General features: G+C 38.4%; 1 protein-coding gene across 3 annotated transcripts in view; it reads left to right on the forward strand.

Annotated features, from left to right (window-relative positions):
• The window catches only part of NCOA3 (nuclear receptor coactivator 3), a 92,635-nt gene that overhangs the window by 48,097 nt on the left and 24,635 nt on the right, over positions 1 to 19,903 (forward strand). For 2 of the 3 annotated variants that reach the window (XM_087720437.1, XM_087720438.1), the window contains 3 exons: positions 14,646 to 14,747; positions 16,332 to 16,504; positions 17,584 to 17,684. In XM_087720437.1, the coding sequence (XP_087576563.1) occupies positions 14,656 to 14,747; positions 16,332 to 16,504; positions 17,584 to 17,684 (366 nt within the window). In that variant the 5' untranslated portion in view covers positions 14,646 to 14,655. The remainder of the gene's footprint in view (positions 1 to 14,645; positions 14,748 to 16,331; positions 16,505 to 17,583; positions 17,685 to 19,903) is intronic. The other variant, XM_087720439.1, reaches the window with a different exon arrangement.

Raw genomic sequence — 19,903 nt, forward strand, 5'->3', positions numbered from 1 at the left:
AACTTGCCTTGCTCTCTAATTAGTTTTAACTTGCTAACAAAATTATGAATTGACCTTGTTGCTTGGATGTGTAGATCAGGCATAGCCAGAAAGTACGGTAGTGTCATGCTTTAATCATATATGATGAATCCTTTCTTTAGGTGTTTGAAAGTGGAAATTGTTACAAAGAAAAAAAAAATAAACTGGTGTGAAAAGGAATGGTGGCAGAATCAGAGAGTTTAATGTGTAATAGCTCACATATAAAGTAGGGGATACTATTTTACTATCTGAAGTGGGCTGTAATTTATTGTTTTATATAGATATCATATTTGTATATACAAAAGGATCCCCCCATTAAACAAATGAGACAACTGACAACATGATTAGAATACTTATGTATTCTGTATACTTGTATGAGTGCATATAAATTTCTAGCTAAAATGTATACCAATTAACAGTAGCAGATAGTCAAATATCTCTTTACTTGTGCTAGATAGGATTCCCCCCCCCCCCGCGTGTATTTGATCAACCGGAGAGCCAGTTTGGTAAGTGACGCAGGCCCTGTTCTAGAAACCAGGAGACTGGTTTCTAGAACAGGCACAAAAACTGGTTGGATAACTTTGACACCTCCCCCTCCCTCAGCTTACCCCACCCCAAAGGGTTGTTGTCGTGGAGAAAAGAGGACACATGAGTATTAGATGTGTTACCTCCTTGAGTTTTATATATAGAGAAGATGAAATAAAAATACAACAACAACAACAACAACAATAACAACAACAACAAAGCAGATGATTCATTTTCAGTAGTGGTTTCCTACATAACATAAGAAAATGCTGTTCTAAAACACACTTTCTACTATGTTGAGAAATCAATTATGCCCAGAAATCAATTATGGCTCTTTGTACAATATGATACAAAACAATACAAATACTATACAGAAATTAGGGATAGAAGATTAAGGGATTTTCTAATTTATTCAAATACTGATTCTTGTAGAATTTTGCTGTGGTTTCCAGCTGCTAATTGTATGATTAATGAAACATGTCTTGACAGGATCTTTTCTTTCATCAGTTTGCATACATGTATTTCTTAATCATAATAGAAAATAACAATTTTTTGACTGGTATATATATATATATATATATATATATATATATATATATATATATATATATATATATATATATATATATATATATATGTGTGTGTGTGTGTGTGTGTGTGTGTGTGTGTGTGTGTGTGTGTGTGTATATTAAAAAGAAAGAATTATAGGTTCAAAATATTAACTTCATTATTTTTATTGAAGGATACTATATATTAAGCTGTGGATTTTTTTGGGTAAAGCCATTAACATAAGGTATGGCTCAAATTACCCGTTTCACTATTATTAAATGGAACTTTTTTCTGTTGCTATTTATGTATTTCTAAGGCTGTTTATTTTATTTCAAAAGATGATATGTTAATTACTTTTGAAGAACGTAAGAGCAAATAGTAATATGTTCAACATGAAGGTGACATTTTGGCTGCTGTAAAGCCTGCAGTAGTTTGTGCTTTTGAAATTAAATCAATTGCTGAGTGTTAAAAATGTACAAAACACAATAGGCTACTTTTCATCAGCATTCTTGGACAGCTTCATTCATTGCCTGTTTTGGCTAAGCACCTCTTTTTTAGAATGTACAAATGTTTGGGTATTGTACTATTGAGCCTATGTAATTCAGATTAAATTAGTTATTTCCTGCTGGATTATGAAACAGGAATGTATATGGTTGTGAAAAAGAAACTTCAAAAATATGAGCTGCCCTCATCAAATAGAAATCAGCTGTGACAATTGGGCTAACTGATTTCCCTATTTATTTGTACCAATACTGTAACTTCAATGCTATTAATTGCTTTATTGTCTTCATTTTGAAAACTTAATCATGGTTTGCTTTTTAAAATTATGTGCATAATTTTCACCTGGGAAGAATTAAAACCACCTGTTCCTGTTTCCTTAAAGCAAGGAGATCTTGGAAGAGTTTGAGCCTCTTGAACCTGAGGAAGTGATGTCTCAACTGCTAGCTCAACCACTTGTGTATTAAATCTGTGTCCCTCCTGACTAATTAATGCTTCATAGGAGGATATGTGTGAGTGGATCTGGATAATAGTTAACTCCTCCTTGAGAGAGGAAGTGCTCCTGTCAGCTCTTGAAGAGGCGGTGATGCCACCCCACCCCCGCCTCAAAGAACCATTGCTTGACCAAGCTAGCCTGGCAAATTTTCATCTCCTCTCCAATCACTCATTTTAAGGAAAGTGGTTCAGAGAGTGGTTGCATGGCAGCTTCAGAGAACTCTGGGTAAAGTAGATAATCTAGCCCCTCTCAGGAGAGGTTCAGACCAGAAATTGGGACTGAGATGACATTGATCATGCTCAAAGAAGACCTCTGGCAGGAGCAGGATGGAGGTAGTGCATCTGTCCTGGCTCTTCTTGATCTTTCAATGGCATTTGATACCAAAAATCATGGTATCCTTCTGGGCTGACTCTGGGAACTGGGGATGTGTGGCATTGAATTGTGCTATTCCTCCTCCTTCCTCTGGGACTGGTTCCAGTCAGTGTTGATAAAGTGTGAGAGATTTAGCCTGTAGCTGTGGGGTTTCTTGAGAACTTGAGAACTTCTATTTATCATTTATATGAGGCTGCTGGTTGAGGTGATCTGAGGTGAGATACATTAATATGCAGATGACATCCTGCTTTATATCTGTACCCCTTCTTGTACCCAAGAAGCCTGTCTCAGTGTCTGAAGGCTGTTGGAGACTGGATGAGGCAAAATGGCCTCTGACTCAACCCTAGTAAGACAGAGTGGCTGTGGGTAAATGGACTCCCTCCCAAACAAGGTTCTTCCATGTTTAGTTCTGATGGTGTTGCACTGCCCCAAGCAGGCCCAGTGTGCAATCTGAGAGTCCTCCTCGGCTTGTGACTCCTGCTTGAAGAACAGGTGATAGCTGTGGCTAGGAGAGCTTTTGCACACCTTTGGGTGATGCACCAATTGTGCCCATACCTAGACCAGGAGGCCCTGTCACAGTAACTCTTGTAATCTCCAGGTTAGACTACTGTAACCAACTCTACATGGAACTGCCCTTAAAGACCATTCACGAACTCCAACTTGTACAGATTGCCGCTTTATATGGTGCCAGATAAACGACACACCTAACACCATTCCTGTATAATCTGCTCCTGGTTACCGGTATGTTTCTGGATGCAATTCAAGATGCTGGTGATTATGTATGAAGCCCTACATGGCTCGAGATCTGCCTTTTTTCAAGAGTTGTTACCAATTCAACTAGGTCAAGCAAATTCAAATTACTTTATTGCAAGTCATTAACCAGCAGAAACAGAAAGGAAGACAGTTTTCAATTATCCATAACATCCGAAAACAAATAATAAGGAATGATACATAGAAAAATATGCTAAAAAGGTTCATTCTTATTATTTAAAACTAACCTAAAATCTAGAATTATAAAGCCCCTGACAAATCAGAGGAAGGTATAGGACAGTAGCTGACATTAAAAAAAAAGACTGATGGGTAATGTTGATGAGGCAAAGCCATTTTCTACTCAGATAAGTTCAATTGCTCTTCATCATTCTTCATCTAATTTTGTATGCCACCATACAGAACCTGACAATTTTATATGTTATATCAGGATTAATATAAGAAAGTAAAAGTTTCTTATATTGCTAGCCAATATATCCTATTTATTAGCTAGGAATGTGGGAATTGGAGTATTTCAGGATGCAGTGTAAAACTGACAGTACAAAAGATGATGTTCAATAATTTCTACTTGTCCTGAGACACAAGGACATACTTGTAAAGGGTATGATATTTTTTTGTATCTTCTAATCAGAACTGCTGAACGTAATACATGACATCGGGCTAAGGTCAAGGCCCTTCTCTGGTTGGGAACTAGGTCCAGCAGAATGGACATGCTGCAGATTCTATCAGCCACAAAGAATGTCAGCTGGGGGGGGGGGGAACCAGAAGGTGAGATTTTTCTGCAGTGGCCCCTCCTCTATGGAACATCCTCCCTTCAGAGATCAGAGTTGTCCCAACTCTGTTAGCTATTTTGTAAGACCTTTAAAAAAAACTGGCTATGTTCCCCAGCCTAGGGTGCTGAATGTGTTCAAGAGCCCTGATTTCTGGCTATATTGCTAATGGGGCAAATACCTTTCTCTTGTGTCTTTTTAATGTTGTACTGTTTTTATTGTTTTAATTTTTTTTAAATTTTTCATTGCAATGTATTTTCTGAATTGTAAGCCACCCAGTTATTCAATAAGATAGGCAGCCGTAAAAATTGATTGAATGAATGAATGAAATATGTATGGCTACTGAGTGATCCAGTGGTGGGACATGACCAGTATGCCCCGGTACGGGTCAACAGGTGCCTGCTGGAATCACCAGGTACCGTTCTGGTACAGTGCTCCAGAGGGCCCTCCCGCCCGTCCTCCTTACCAGTATTTGAGCCGATCGGGGCTTCCGCGCATGCACACGGAGCGTACGGTGCCTGTACGACTCTCCGCCAAGCAGCTAGAACATCACAGAGTGTCACGGGTGGTAAGTATGCATGCACGTGTTGTACGTGTGCTGCACACGTGCATGTGGTGGACGGCCGACCCCGTTGCACCATACCGGTTGCAACAGGATTCAGAACCCACCACTGGTGTGATCCCAAGAAAAGTTGCAACTTTGATTTTTTCAGTGAAGCATTTGACAAAGTATTCAATGGCATGCTAATCAGCAAGCTAATTAAAAGTGGGCTAGATAGCATGACAATCAATAGATGTTTAGTTCCCGTAGTGTACTTAAAAATCTTTAGGAAAGAGGAGCTGCCTGATGTTAAGCTAGGTGCTAATCTTAGTATATGATTCCTATGCAGTAAAATGGGAAGACATTTTTAAATCCCCAATTTATATGTTTTACAATAGTATGAACAAAAATAAAGGATTTATTTTGAATACAGAACCAAGAAATGTTAGTACGGTGAATTTATAACTATGTACCTAATGTAGGTGATTAATTGATTGATTAATCATAAAATTTAAAAAGCACATGTTGAGGATAACCAAAGGAAAGCAGAAGAGATTAAAGAGATGATTTAAAATCTGATATGCATTGTTTTTATTGTATGGTTCGGTCAATGATAAATGAGGGGCAGCATAAGTTTATCTTGTCTAACATGACAAAATACTTTGAACTAGCAGGGTGCACCCACAAACAGAATGCTGTATTAAATGCCATGCCTTATCTTGATCCAGAGATACAATGCTGAAAGTGCTTACAAATAAATGCAGTTGTATCATTTAAACCTCCAAAACCTTCCATAAACCCTCTTACATCCAAAGCTCCTCAGAAATTCTATAGTAATGTTTATTTTTTATTACAAGCTATAAGTAGATGAATTATTTCTTATTCTCTGTAAATGTTTGTATATAAACAGCACACAAAGAATTCTTAGATTCAGAGTATGGAGATTGTTTAATTGACTGTAGGTCTGGTTCAGTATGATTGTAACTTCTTGGTCATTCAATTTGAGGTCCTTAAATTTCTTGAACATGAAAAACTTTTAAAATAAATCTTCAGCCAAATTGTAATATCGGGTTAGAATCAAGAACTGTCTTAATGTTTAGAGTATGGAGTCAGAAAGCACTCTTAAAATCAATCTCACTTATGAAAACTAAGATGACAAAGGAGATCATGAAAATAGTGCTTTAATAATGCTAGATATATCATCCACAAAAAATTCACTAAGATATATTTTTATACAACAGAAGTAGTAGAAATGCAGAACAAAACCAGATATTCTGACAAGATAAGAGCCTGGCTTTGTTTTATGACCCAGATTGTGTATGCTTAGCTGATTATATGTCCTATTTTGAACAGAAACACAACTGCTCTCAGTTACTGAAAGTGTTAGAATGATGTGTCCTGTCTTCAACATTAAAGGGATAGTTACTGCAGTAAACACTGGCAAACTGCTCTGAATATAAGAGTTCTGTACTTTGGTAACATTACCTCATTTCTTTTAACAAAAAATATTTTCTTAACTGGTAGACTAAAAGATGAATGTTCTAATATTCACTTCAAGTAATATATGAAAATATGTTGAAAGCATTAATAACTTCTAATGTTGCCATGTCTGTTATAATAAAAATGTAAAAAAGAAAAAAAAACCTATCTTTGTTGCCGATCCTGATAGTTTAACCATTTCTTTTTTGTTGACCTATTAAACAGAGTTTATTTTTATATCACGCAGCACGGGTGTCAAACTCGCTGCATCACATTGCCGTCACGTGTCGTTTCACATCGTTTTTCTTATTCATGTGACCTGGTAGGAGTGGCTTGCCAGCCATGTGACTGGGTAGGAGTGGCATGTCAGTCATGTGACCGAGTGGGAGTAGCTTGGTCATCATGTGACTGGATGGGTCTGGCCAATTTTAAAAATGTGGTGAAACTCACTTAACAACGCTCTTGCTTAGCAACCAAAATGTTGACTCAGAAACTTGGGCATTTGAAACACACAAGTCTTAAAGCTGTCAAGTTACAAGACCCTTGCACCCCTAACCCTTTAGAGAGAAAAAAACCCAGGGGTGTTCAAACTTGACAGCTTTAAGACTTGTAGACTTCAAGTCCCAGAATTCCTCCTCTCTCTCTTCATCTTGATGATGTGTGGACGGGCGGGGAGAGGGAGCTGGAACCGATTCTAAACGGCACTGTAGATTTGTGGAACCTCTTCTATAGAAGAGGTTAGAACTGGCAGGAACCCATCCCTGCCCCTCCCCCACGTCCATGACTGAGCTGATCACTGCTTCAAACTTTCAGCTTTAGCCTCAGTCTCATGTCTGCCTTGTAATGGTTTGGAATGCAATTTTGAGAGAGAAGCTTGATATAAGTTGAATAAATATTTTCTCTTTCGTTCTTCAATTAAGAAATGCTACTTGATCTAATTTGCATTCCGGCCCTCACCCCAAGTGATGCTCTTTAGTAACTTCTAACTCCTCCATATCTTGACAATAGTGTTCTTTACACAACAAAAGCTAATTCTTGAGCAGCTGTATATCAAATCACCTTAACATGAAGAAGACCACCACATAACAGGAGGCAAGAGAAAAGAAAACAGCCTTATATTCACCAGAAGCAGCTCTAGTCCTTTGTAAATTTTATTTGTAGTATAATTTTGGACTGCATCTTGAATCTCCTATTTCAGTCTAGCATATCAAGAGGCTGAGTAACAAACACACCCATACCACAAATAGGCACAATAATAACATTTACCTTGTATGGCTGTCCTCTAACTATCACTATCATGTTTCAGACACTGGCCTGCTTTTTAGTGTTTAGAAACTGACAAAACTGAGAGGAAAAATATTTTAATTATTTCTAAAATAGCTACATTAGAAATACTATGAATTTCTGCTTTTGTTCCTATTGCCCAAACTCAGCAATATAAATAATCTGATATTGAGGAAAGCAGTAACTACAGTACGTCTCAGTTGAGAGGATACAGTACATATGTCATTCTTTACAGTTCATTTGTTGGCTAAGAATGCCAATGAAAAAGCAGCACTAACTTTTAAGAGTCACTATATCATTTATTTCCTCAATCAATCTTGCCATTATTATTTTTTATTTTATAAATAATTCAAGAGGATGAACATATCTGATACACCTTTCCTCCTCCTATTTTCCCCACAAGAACAACTCTGTGAGGTGGGTTGGGTCAAGAGAAAGTGAATGGCCAAATAGCCACCAGCCAGTTATATGATTGGTATTAGATTTTAAAGCCGCGGTGGCGTAGTGGTTAGAATGCAGTACTGCAGGCTACTTCTGCTGATCACTGGCTGCCAGCAGTTTGGCATTTCTGGTCTCATTGGCTCAAGGTTGACTCAGCCTTCCATCCTTCCGAGATTGGTAAATGGAGGAGCCAGATTGTTGGGGGCAATATGCTGACTCTGTAAACTGCTTAGAGAGAAAGCACTGTGAAGCAGTATATAAGTCTAAGTGCTATTGCTACAAATGTGCCACAAATGTGCAAATTATAGTTCATTACGGGAGAAACAGAGTCCAATCTGTTTTATTGCAAGCTCTGATAGAGATCCTACAAGTCTGGATCCTGCTGGTAGCAACTGTAAATGGTAGCAGCTGCAAATGATCAAGCAGAGTATAATTTGAGTAAGACTCTAACCAATATTAACTTATAGTAAGACAAATCAATGAATATTTTAAAGCATAATACAAACCTCTGTATACTGGTCTGGTTTTCTAATGTTGTTATTTTGTAATGTAACATTCACTTTTTGAGTATTCAGAATTTTTCATATTACTCCTGGATTCCATGTGTTCATTTAGCTGCTGTGATCTCCTAAAATAATTTGGGTGATACTTCTCCTAGGAATAAAATTTACCAAGATATTCGATGACTATTGGAAATGATAAACTGGCACAGCCCTGGTAAATTTAAAATTAAGCCTCCAACAAAAGGAGAGTCAATGGGGAACACCCAGCACACATATCCTGTGCAATTTCTTCTTCTGTTTCTTGTCTACCTAAGTTTGTTAAAATCAGCTGATGTTTACATCATGGATGTAAATATGGGGGCCATGCCAAACATGTGCAGGCCAGCTGGTATGGACAAAAAATTATAGTGGCAAAAGTGAGCCATATTAGAAAATATGGAAATTTAATAAGGGAATACCAGTAAAATACTATGGCAATGATAATACAGTAGTGATGGATAAAAAAATGAAGTTTAGATTAATCTCTTTAGAAGTCATAAATATTCGTCGTGTATACTAGGGAAGAAAGAATATCTTCCCTCAGCTCCATTATGTCCCCTATGACCCTATTCATATTATCCCCATTAATGCCTTAATAGGGTGTGGGGGAGTATCTATTCTCTATTTTTAACCTGTTCTTAAGACTTTGGTGTTTTGTTTTTCATCAACATCATCATCTCTTGGTATAGAATGGAATAGAATAACAGAGTTGGAAGGGACCTTGGAGGTCTTCTAGTCCAACCTCCTGCTTAGGCAGGAAACCCTACACCAATTCAGACAAATGGTTATCCAACATCATCTTAAAAACTTCCAGTATTGGACCATTCACAACTTCTGGAGGCAAGCTGTTCCACTGATTATTTGTTCTGTCAGGAAATTTCTCCTTAGTTCTAAGTTGCTTCTCTCATTGATTAGTTTCCACCCATTGCTTCTTGTCCTACCCTCAGGTGCTTTGGAGAATAGTTTGACTCCCTCTTCTTTGTGACAACCCCAGAGATGTTGAAATACTTCTATCATGTCTCCCCTAGTCCTTCTTTTCATTAAAGAAGACATACCCAGTACCTGCAACCATTCTTCATATGTTTTAGCCTCCAGTCCCCTAATCATCTTTGTTGCTCTTCTCTAAGTCTAGAGTCTCCACATCTTTTTTACATCATGGCAACCAAAACTGAATGCCAAGTGTGGCTTTACCAAGGCATCATAAAGTGGCATTAACACTGAACACACATGTGTTGCTGTGAGTGGCAAAGAAATTGCTGTAACAAAATAAAACCTGGGAAGTTAAGTCCTAATACCTCTTTGTGTAGAAACACTTCCTTGCTCTGTTCAAGCAGCACAGTTGCTATGTGGATGGTTACAGTCTCATTTTTGGATCAATGTGGGCTCCACCTCCCTGCCAGCCTTTTCTAGGCAAACTGGCTTGGTCTGTTTTTAGCCCAGCTCGTCTGAGGAGGAAGGAGAGTGCTACTGGAAGTCACAGAGTATAATATTTATGGGTTGAAGTGTTTTGAATCCCAATTCCAACAGGGTACAGTTTAGTAACCCTTCAATATTAGAATTAGTTCTAGATTTCAGTATTAGTTCTAGATTTTGATATAGACTTCTACCTGAGGGGCAGTGAATGGTGTTAGACAATTGGGAAAGTTCATAGTTGAATTGAAATTTGAATTAGAATTTTTTTTTCTTCAAAGGGACAGTCTTTCTGGGTTTCCTATTTGTAAAATAATGCATTGCACACCTGCTATGGTGATAGATTTCCTATAGTTCCATTCCATTGAGTTTTATTTATTTATTTTTGTACTAGAAGCACGTGTTTTCTGATTATTTCATTAAACTAATATATCCAATGAAGCACATTAAAAAAAGCCACTAAAAATATTTAGTGTCCATATTTGAAATGCCAGTTATTATTATATTTTGAACTGTTGAGCTTTCCATTTAGGAGAAAGAGTTTGTCAGCTGTTAAACTTTACCTTTGAGAATTAACTTCCTTTTATAGCAATGTCAACTCAACCATTTTTAGATTTTTCCATCTAGCAAAATTTGATCTCGGTACTATCTGAAAATTTCATGTTATTCCAAATGTATTACCTTTAAATAATCATAGAAATTAAGAACGACTTGCCCTGGCCTCTTTGTATTCTGCATTCTAGCTGCATTCATAAGGACTGACACCAAGCTGATTTGTGTTTGGAATATCCCCAGTGAAGTCTGCTGCTAGGAAAATGCATTTTTCAAAGTACCTTTTATTGAAAGATGTCATCCACATCAGTTAATAAATAATAATAATAAATTAGATTTTCTCATAGAGGTAGTCCTCAACTTAAAACAGTTTGATTAGTGACTTTTCAAAGATACAATGGCACTGAAAAAAGTGACTTATGACCATCTTTCACACTTAGGATTATTGCAGCATCTGTTGCAGGTAGTTGAGGACTTTCTGTATTAAGTATTTATCGCATATCATGTATGTATTAAAAGTACTTTCTTATTCTATTACAAACTCTAAAGAATGCTTAAATCAAACTTATTGTACTCCTAGCAGAGTTTGATACATATATGTAGTTCTTGGCTTAAAACCATAACTGAGCCCAAAATTTCTGTTGCTAAATGGGACAGTTAAGTGAATTTTGCCCATTTTAGTGCTTTCTTGGCATAGTTGTTGAGTGAATCACTCAACAATAGTAATATGGTTGTTAAGTGAATTTGGGTTAATTCTTTGCTTCTCGGTTTAGGTAAAAAAAAATAATAATAACCCAACAAGGTGCAGGTTACCCAAATTTTTAAAAATAAAGTTTGCACAATTCATTTTAGTATTACATGGAAATGTGAAAGCAAAAAAACCCTTTCCCATTCCTTGTGGAAATTTGGCAGGGAGCAGCAGAAATCTTCTCTTCCCTTCCTTCAGATAAATGGCTTCTATGTGGAGGGGGGGCAGGAAGGGAATTATGGATTGCAAGTCTGGCTGGGAAACTGTCATGCAATGTTGAAAATGAAGTCCAACAGCAGCCAGTAGCACTAAAGCAGTGAAAACCTATCCAAATTTCATTCCCTTGGGAATGGTCTGTATGTTAGCCAATTTGAGATACTTGCATTAAAAAAATGCTTGTCATATGATGCACTTTTTTGCCCAGTTAAAGGTCATGACAATGAGAGTTTTAGTTAATATACCCTGTATCCCCTAAGATAAGACCTATCCGGAAAACAACCCCTAGCATGTTTTTATATGTGTGCTTAATATAAGCCCTACCCCCAAAATAAGACCCACTTAAGAGCCTGTGCTGCTTCCCATCTGCCCATTTTGTCTGCTTGCTTGCAGTGCTGCAGCCACAAGTCAAGGCAGGGTGATGGAGGAGGTGCCCCATGTGCCTTGCACTGGCTTACCGCAGGGCTCCCGCAGCCAGGCCATCCACCTTCCTTGCGGTGATAGCCATGTGCAACAGGAGCCCAACCACTGGCTCACTTTTGTTTGCTTGCAGCTGCAAAGGAGCAGGAGGCCGAGCGATGTGTTGGTGCCATGACTGCAGGGCGAGGCAGATCTCTGGGCATGGGTGGTCTGGCTACAGAGGCCCTGACGTAAGCAGGGCACGTAGGGCAGCTCTGCCTCATGGTGGCAGCACTGGCGTGCCACACCTGATTTCCTGCCCCGCCATGAACAAGCAGAAGAAGTGAGCATGGGGGAAAAAAAATAAGCCCCCTGAAAATAAGCCCTAGTGCTTATTTTGGAAATAAGACACGGACTTATTTTTAGGGAAACATGGGTAGATAACTCCAAACACATGCTGAGAAAAAAATGAAGGAACCACATCCTTATTTCTGTGAGCCAGCTTCATTATTGTATTTTTTAATGAATACTTTTTTGCATTAATAACGCTTTGGTTAATTGGCATTGTAGTGACTGTCTTGTAGCACAAAGAAGTTAATGTCATTCAATATTTTCAGCACAGGGTCTTCCTAGGCAAATAGATGGCATAATGACATTGCAAAACAAAAAATAATAATGGGAAATGATATAAGATGGGGACAGCACTGTTGTTAGGGTAAGACTGACAGGTTTTTTAAATTTTATTTTAAAGTATCTCTTCTCCATTACATAGTGATCTATCTAGTTTCTTGTCAGTTGTTTTTTATTTCAGCCAGTAACAATTACTATGATGAACAGGTAGAATTAGAGTTACTAACCTTTAAATGTTCTCATCCTTTAACTATAATTGAAAGAAAGAGAAAGGAGCTTAGCATAATACAAAGGAGACGGACCAATTTTCTGTTATTAACAATTGAACTATGTAATTTTCAAAGGCAATATTCGTTGTACATTTTTCTTCTGGGAAAGTTATTCTTGTCCAAGCTGAAATATGGTAGCTTTTTATTTAGGAGCTTAATATACTGCTAATATTGTTTATTTTTATGCTATACAAATGCTATACAAAATTTAATATCTTTAAAAAAAGATATTGGGGCAGTTTATTCGGCAAATTAAAATGCTTGTGGGTTTTTGATATATTTCTTTGTCCTCATATTTCCTGAGTTTTTCTCTTTCCCTTTATCTTGGGGTTGTTGGTTTTTTGTGTACTTCCTGTCTCTCCCTGGCAGTTTGTAGTGCTATAAAAATATGTGACTCTTTAGAAAAGGAGTTGTGCGAGAAACAAATACTGCCTCCTGAACTTCTGCGTCAAGATCTGAGTTTTGTTATAAAAAGTCATGCATATGAGACCTTACATGCCACATAAAAAGTGTAAGCTGATGCTCTAATGTGTTTTTTTGCATGACATGTGTTTTTTTGCATGATCAAGATACTTAATTTTGCTTGTTCTATTGAAAAGTCTTTAGTGATTTTCTGTCCTTTTAAATGGCAGTTGTCTAGTTCTTTAATGTTGGGCTGCCATCTAGTGGCATGCATTGGACTCACATTTTGTTTTTCTTAAAAAAAAAGTATTGATGGTTGTTTGTATTAATTATTTTAAACCTAATTTTATTAGAACAACTTTATATAACATTGCAAAGAAAAATATCAGCAAGAAATGCCACCCACAATTATTGACAATTAATCTGTGGGTGTTCCATCACTGGAGGTTTTTAAGAAGAGATTGGACAACATTTATTTGAAATGGTATTGGTCCATGATGGCAAATGTATGGCACGCCTGCCACAGGTGACACACAAAGTCATTTGTGAGAGCACACGAGGCATTGCCTCCGGAGGGCAAAAAACGGCCCAATGCACAAACCGGAAGTTCGGGAATAGACTTCCAGTTTGCCCGTTGTGCTGTTTTTCGCTCTCCAGAGGCTTTAGGGAAACCTGAAGCCTCCGGAGGGCATAAAATGGCCCAACAGGCAACCTACTTTATCCACTTAAGCGTAGATTATGTAGCAGTTGAACCTAAGTGAAGCTTTGGTAACATTCACTGGCAAAAATGGAAAGGGGAACAGTTGGAGGGGTATCTGGATAATGAGGATCTTATTCTGGTAACTCATGCCTTCATCACTTTGCAAGTGCATCCCTTGAAGGCTGCAGTACATACAAAATGCTCAATTACTCTCTCTCTCTGTGTGTGTGTGTGTGTGTGTGTGTGTGTGTGTGTGTGTCGCTGCCCAAACAGAGTTGGGTTGCTCCCGGTTTGGCCTGGTTCGGTTGTTTGGCCTGGGTCACAGAACCAACAGCTACCCAGGCTGGCCACACCGCTGAACCGGTTCCGTGATTGCTGCTGCCGTTGCCGGCATGTTGTTTAGTGCACACGTTCACTGTAAATTGTTCTGCGCATATGAAGCGTGTGTGAAGCGAATCAGTAGTAAAACTTGGAGCAACCCACATCTGTGCCCAAAGTACATTGCACCCGTGTTTTGAATCTGTAGGAGAGTGTGGTGCCCTTATTGAGAACATGTCTGTTAGGTAACAGAGGAGATTGTTATCTTGAATTTATGGTATATGAGGAAGAGGAGCAGAAGCAGGAAGTGGAAGCAGCTGCTACGTTTTCTCCAGCTGTTTTTTTTAAATATATTTGGCATAGATAGTTTACATGTTTGATACATTGTGAATGCTTTATTATTAATTTTCATTGTAAATCACCATGGGTCTATATCCTTTGATGTCTGTGGTGAATTTCTTTACATTTTTTACAGTCCTTAGGAAGTCCCTAGACTTGGGGGCATCAAGTAATATTCAAGAAAACAGAAAGTTGAACATAGGAAAAAGGATTGAAAGTTGAGTTTTAAAATAACAGTGGATGAATAAACTGAAAGCCATTAAAGTACATGATCATCAGTCCTTCACAATCCTATCATTCTTGAATGTTTTTCCGAATGTTTACCTTTTTTCTTAGGCAAAATTTTAAACTTAATTACTGTATTTCTTGATGGTTTCAGCTGCTGATACATGATCAGAATGAGTGGATTAGGAGAGAACATCTTGGACAGTATGAACAGTGACTCAAGAAAACGAAAACCATGTGATATTGCTGGACCAGGGTAAAGTATTTCCAAGTTTTTAAAATAGTGTTACTATAGAACATTTACAAATAATGTATGGTAATTTCAGAATTTAAAATTGAGTTAATATTTAGAATAGAGTTCAGTTGATAGCATACCTAAAATGTTGAAATGAAGTAAAGCCATATTATTACAAGAAGAAAAAATTTAGGAGGAAGGGGAGTATATACTGTGTTTTCCCAAAAATAAGACCTGGTATTATTTCTCCTCCCCCCCAAAAAAATAAGGACTAGGCTTATTTTTGGGGAAATGGGGTGTTTAGCCATGGGCTCCCCATCCCCAGCACATACACAAGAGGCAGCAAATGCATGAGGACCGACTGTATCCAATAACAGCTGCAGCTTGTCAGTCCCTTGGACGGCGCACTCTGGGGCTACGCAGAGCAGAAGGCAGAGAACGGAAGGCAGGTGATCCCGATGCATTGAGTGGAAGGCAGGCAATCCTAATGTGCTGGGTAGGCTGCAGGCAAGCCAAGAGACATGAATAGCAATAGCAGTAGACTTATATACCGCTTCATAGGGCTTTCAGCCCTCTCTAAGCGGTTTGCAGAGAGTCAGCATATTGCCCCCAACAATCTGGGTCCTCATTTTACCCACCTCGGAAGGATGGAAGGCTGAGTCAACCCTGAGCCGGTGAGATTTGAACCGCTGAACTGCTGATCTAGCAGTAGCCTGCAGTGCTGCATTTAACCACTGTGCCACCTCGGCTCTAGAAGATAAGCCTCCCGTGACCAACTGACACCCTGGCCCACCGATGCCCAACTATCCCACAGCCTGCCCAGCATGTCCAGATCGCCTGCCTCCCCCCCCCCCCCCGGTGTCTTCCTCTGCCTGCTGCTTACACAGGTATTCAACTCACCTGTGCTACAAGGGCTGTGGCTGCTGCCATATACTGTCGGCCCATGCACGCTCACCACCTCCTATGCTGGCCATGCCCACCCCCTTCACTAGGGCTTATATTTTGGGTAGGGCTTATATTAGGCCCACACGTAAAAACAGGGTGGGGCTAGTTGTCAGGGTAGGTTGTATTTTTGGGGAAACATGATAAATCAGGTACATGTTTAATTCAATAGAGTAGGACCAGGCAGTCATTTGTGACTTGATTCTTCAAGGATAATCTGTTGGGATTATATATTAGGGAGTTGAAGCAAACTGAGAGTTGAGAAAAGACAGTAGTAGACCTCAACTCTCCCTCTCCCTCTCCCTCTCTCCCTTCATTTGCATTCTTGTATTGATTTTTTTATTCAACCTTGAAAACCATTGTGATAAATTCCTACTCCGAAATCAGTTTTCCTCAAAAACAGTGTAACATTTAGCCTCTTGATACCCAGTTGGGAAATATCAGTGTGGCCATGGGGTCAGGGGGTGGTGTCATTTCCAAAGGGTTAGATGTGACTTGCTGAATTGAAGTTATTTAATATATTTATATATTATAAATATTTATATTTATAATAAATCAAAACCACTTTTAATTTAGCAGTTTGATTAATATATTTTATAAAGGGAAATCATACGATCAGAAGCCTTAACCCATAAAACCTCTGTATCTTTCTCTCTCTTTAAGTCTTGTATGCAGTGGAGAGAAACGGCGACGTGAGCAGGAAAGTAAATATATTGAAGAACTAGCTGAACTGATATCTGCTAATTTGAGTGACATTGATCATTTCAATGTTAAACCAGATAAATGTGCAATTTTAAAGGAAACAGTTCGACAGATACGCCAGATAAAGGAACAAGGCAAGACTGATTCTTAATTTATATAAACTATCCCTTTTATATAAAAATCATGTAGACATGAGTCTGATTTTAGCTTTAAAATATGAGATACATTTTATTTTCTGCTAAATATTTGGCCACTTAAGCTAACATTAACAACATGGATACCACAAATAAAATAAGTGAAAGATTGACTAATGTTTTACTAAAAGATTCATACATTACATTTATTACACTGTATTAGAGTCAGTAAAATAACAGATTGGTTAGATCCAAGTCATTTTATTTATTTATTTAGCATATGGCATATCATACATGGACTAGCATGTATAATAGAAGAGCCAAGTCATACTGCTATAGAATCAAGAGTTGGAAGGAACCATTTAAATCATTTCCATAATCATTTTATTGTTGTGAAGGGAGAAAATAAAGAACATAAAAGAGGTCATAGAAGAAATAGGTAGACCTATGGCTCTCTCCTCAAGCTATCATAACACAGTTCTGGATAGTTTCTTCTCATTTGAATACTTACCCAGTCTTCATTTTCAAGGGCGGTGCGGTGGCTCAGCAGTTAGGATGCTGGGCTTGTTGGCTAGAAAGCCGGCAACCCAGATTCAAGACACAAGTGCCACAGTATGGAGTGAGTTACCCTCCTTGCCTCACTCCTGCCAACCTAGAAGTTTGAAAGCATGCAAATGCGAGTAGATAAATAGGTATCACTTCGGTGGGAAGGTAACAGTGCTCTGTGACATCATGCTGGCCACATGACTGCGGAAATGTCTTCGGACAGCGCTGGCTCAATGGCTTTGAAATGGAGATGACCACTGTCTGTTATAGTTGACAACGACTAGCAGAATAAAATCCACAAGATCTCCTTTATCTTTATCATTATCAAAAAATGTCATGGTGAAGCTGAATTTATATTTTCTATGTCACCAAGGAAGCTTTCATCCTTTAATATGGAATAAAGATTAATATTGTGTATGGTTCAATACTGTTTTTTTCAGCTGTTTAAATTCTCATTAAAATAATTTAAAGCATTTTAATAATAAATAGTAACAGTTAAATCTGTATATATCGCATGGCATTTTCAATTTCAGGAAAAACAGCATCTACTGATGATGATGTTCAGAAGGCAGATGTATCTTCAACTGGACAGGGTGTTATTGATAAAGATTCACTGGGACCACTCCTCTTACAGGCAAGTAGAAAAATGTGGGTTAGACAGCATCACCACCAGATGGATTTGTAATAGGCCGACCAACCGCACTCAATGTGTAGTCCTCAATGGAACTGTATCTACATGGAGGGAAGTATGCAGTGGAGTACCCCAAGGCTCTGTTTTAGGCCCAGTACTCTTCAACATCTTCATCAATGATGTGGATGAGGGGATAAATGAGGAACTCATCAAATTTGCAGATGACACCAAGCTGGCAGGAATGGCCAATACTCCAGAAAATAGGCTTAAGATACAGAAGGATCTTGACAAACTTGAACATCGGGCACTATCTAATAAAATGAAATTCAATGGTGAAAAGAGTAAGGTTCTACATTTAGGCAACAAAAACGAAATGCACAGGTACAGTATAGGTGGTACCTTGCTCAACAGTAGTAACTGTGAAAGGGATCTTGGAGTCCTAGTGGACAATCATTTAAATATGAGCCAGCAGTGTGCAGCAGCTGCCAAAAAAGGCAACACAGTTCTAGGCTGCATAAACAGAGAGATAGAATGAAGATCACGTGAAGTGTTAATGCCACTTTATAATGTCTTGGTAAGGTCAAAATCAATGGAACTCCTTCCCTAAAAGGGTACTAGGAATTACAATCTAAGTGGGAACAGAATAGTATTGATTTTGCTCTTTAAAAATTATTAATATAAGCAATGCCCAACTCAATAGCTCATTTCCAATGATGATCTATAATACGTTCCAAAAAGGTGGACCAAAAGTCATGATAACTCAGAAAGGATATGTATTACAGTCCAACATATCATCTAACTAGGAAAAGGGTACATTATTCATTTTCTAGGAATGGAGAAGAAATCTCATTTTTTACAGTTTTTGAAGTGTAAAAATATTGAGAGCTGATAGGAAACAACTATGACAATGAACAAGGACATATGTTCAAATTCCCAGCTACTAAGATTGTTGGCTGAGCAGATTAAAAATAGCCAGGGAAAAATAGCCAGGGATTGATGCCTGGGAAATGAGCCCCTTGTCAGTCAACATGAGTACTGATTTACCACCAGCTTATCAGGTACTTGGGGGTTGAGGACTTGACACCACAAGGAAACAACTAGCCAGTGACTTAATAACTGACCCTCAACACCCCAATCAAGAACTAAAAAGCCACACACAACCAGGCACAAATAAATATAGCCCAAAGCACGAATTCTGATGGAAGAGAAGTTCCCGAGAATGGGCTCCAGAATGAACCCGAAAGCTCAGAATACTAAATCTCTGGTCCCGGTGATTGACCCAGATTGGATGCTGCAGGTCGTATTAAGCCAAAGAAGTATTTATTTATTTATTTATTTATTGCATTTTGAGCTACTCACCTCCCTTTATTTCATTTAAATGAAAAGTATAAGTTCTCAAAAAAAAAAAAAAAAGAAATAGCTAAAACTAATTTATCACAAAACAATTTATTATATAGATCAGGGGTGTCAAACTGGTGGCCCGTGGGCCAGACACATCACATGCAGGCCACGTCCACCCCAGCTCCGGGAAAAGGGAAAAAGCATATGTCACATGACGGCTTGACATGGCGAGTTTAACACACGTGATATTCAGATGAATTTAACAACTGGTTGCTTAGCAACTGTTTAAATTACAAGAGACATCCCCAAGGCTACTTCTGATCTGGATTCAAAATTGTGACAGTCCCTGCGGTTTCACATGACCAAGATTTACAACTTTTTGCTGAAAACCGATGTTCCAGTTTCTGGCAAACGCCGCCCCCCCTGCCCCCCCCCGCGCTCATAGCAGACAATGGTTTGCTTAGTGACCAACACATTCACTTAACTGCGGTGATTCACTGTGGAAAAAAAGTTGTAAAATCAGGTAACAACCAGCACAACTTAGGACCACAGTTCTGGGCTCAATTACATTCGTAAGTCGCAGACTACCGGTATGTCTTCATTCCTTTTTTGTTTTTATAGACATTGTTCCTTTCATTGCATCCACAAACTGCTTTATATATTGCCCTTTGTTCTTTAAATTTTTCCTCTTCCTCTTCATGAAGACCTCATCAACTCCATCCATCCATGACTTTCTACATCATCCGATACCTCTCAAAGCACTTGCTGTTCCTTTATGTATGTTTTACAATTTGTTCCTTATTCATTCTCTCTGTATGACCCAATCTCCTATACCACATTCATTCAAAATGCTACACAATTTTTCCTCCTATCTCATCTTC

Source organism: Thamnophis sirtalis, unplaced genomic scaffold (assembly GCF_051295495.1).
Source record: "Thamnophis sirtalis isolate CommonGarterSnake01/CBP01778 unplaced genomic scaffold, rThaSir2_p1.2 scaffold_7, whole genome shotgun sequence".
Taxonomy (NCBI): domain Eukaryota; kingdom Metazoa; phylum Chordata; class Lepidosauria; order Squamata; family Natricidae; genus Thamnophis; species Thamnophis sirtalis.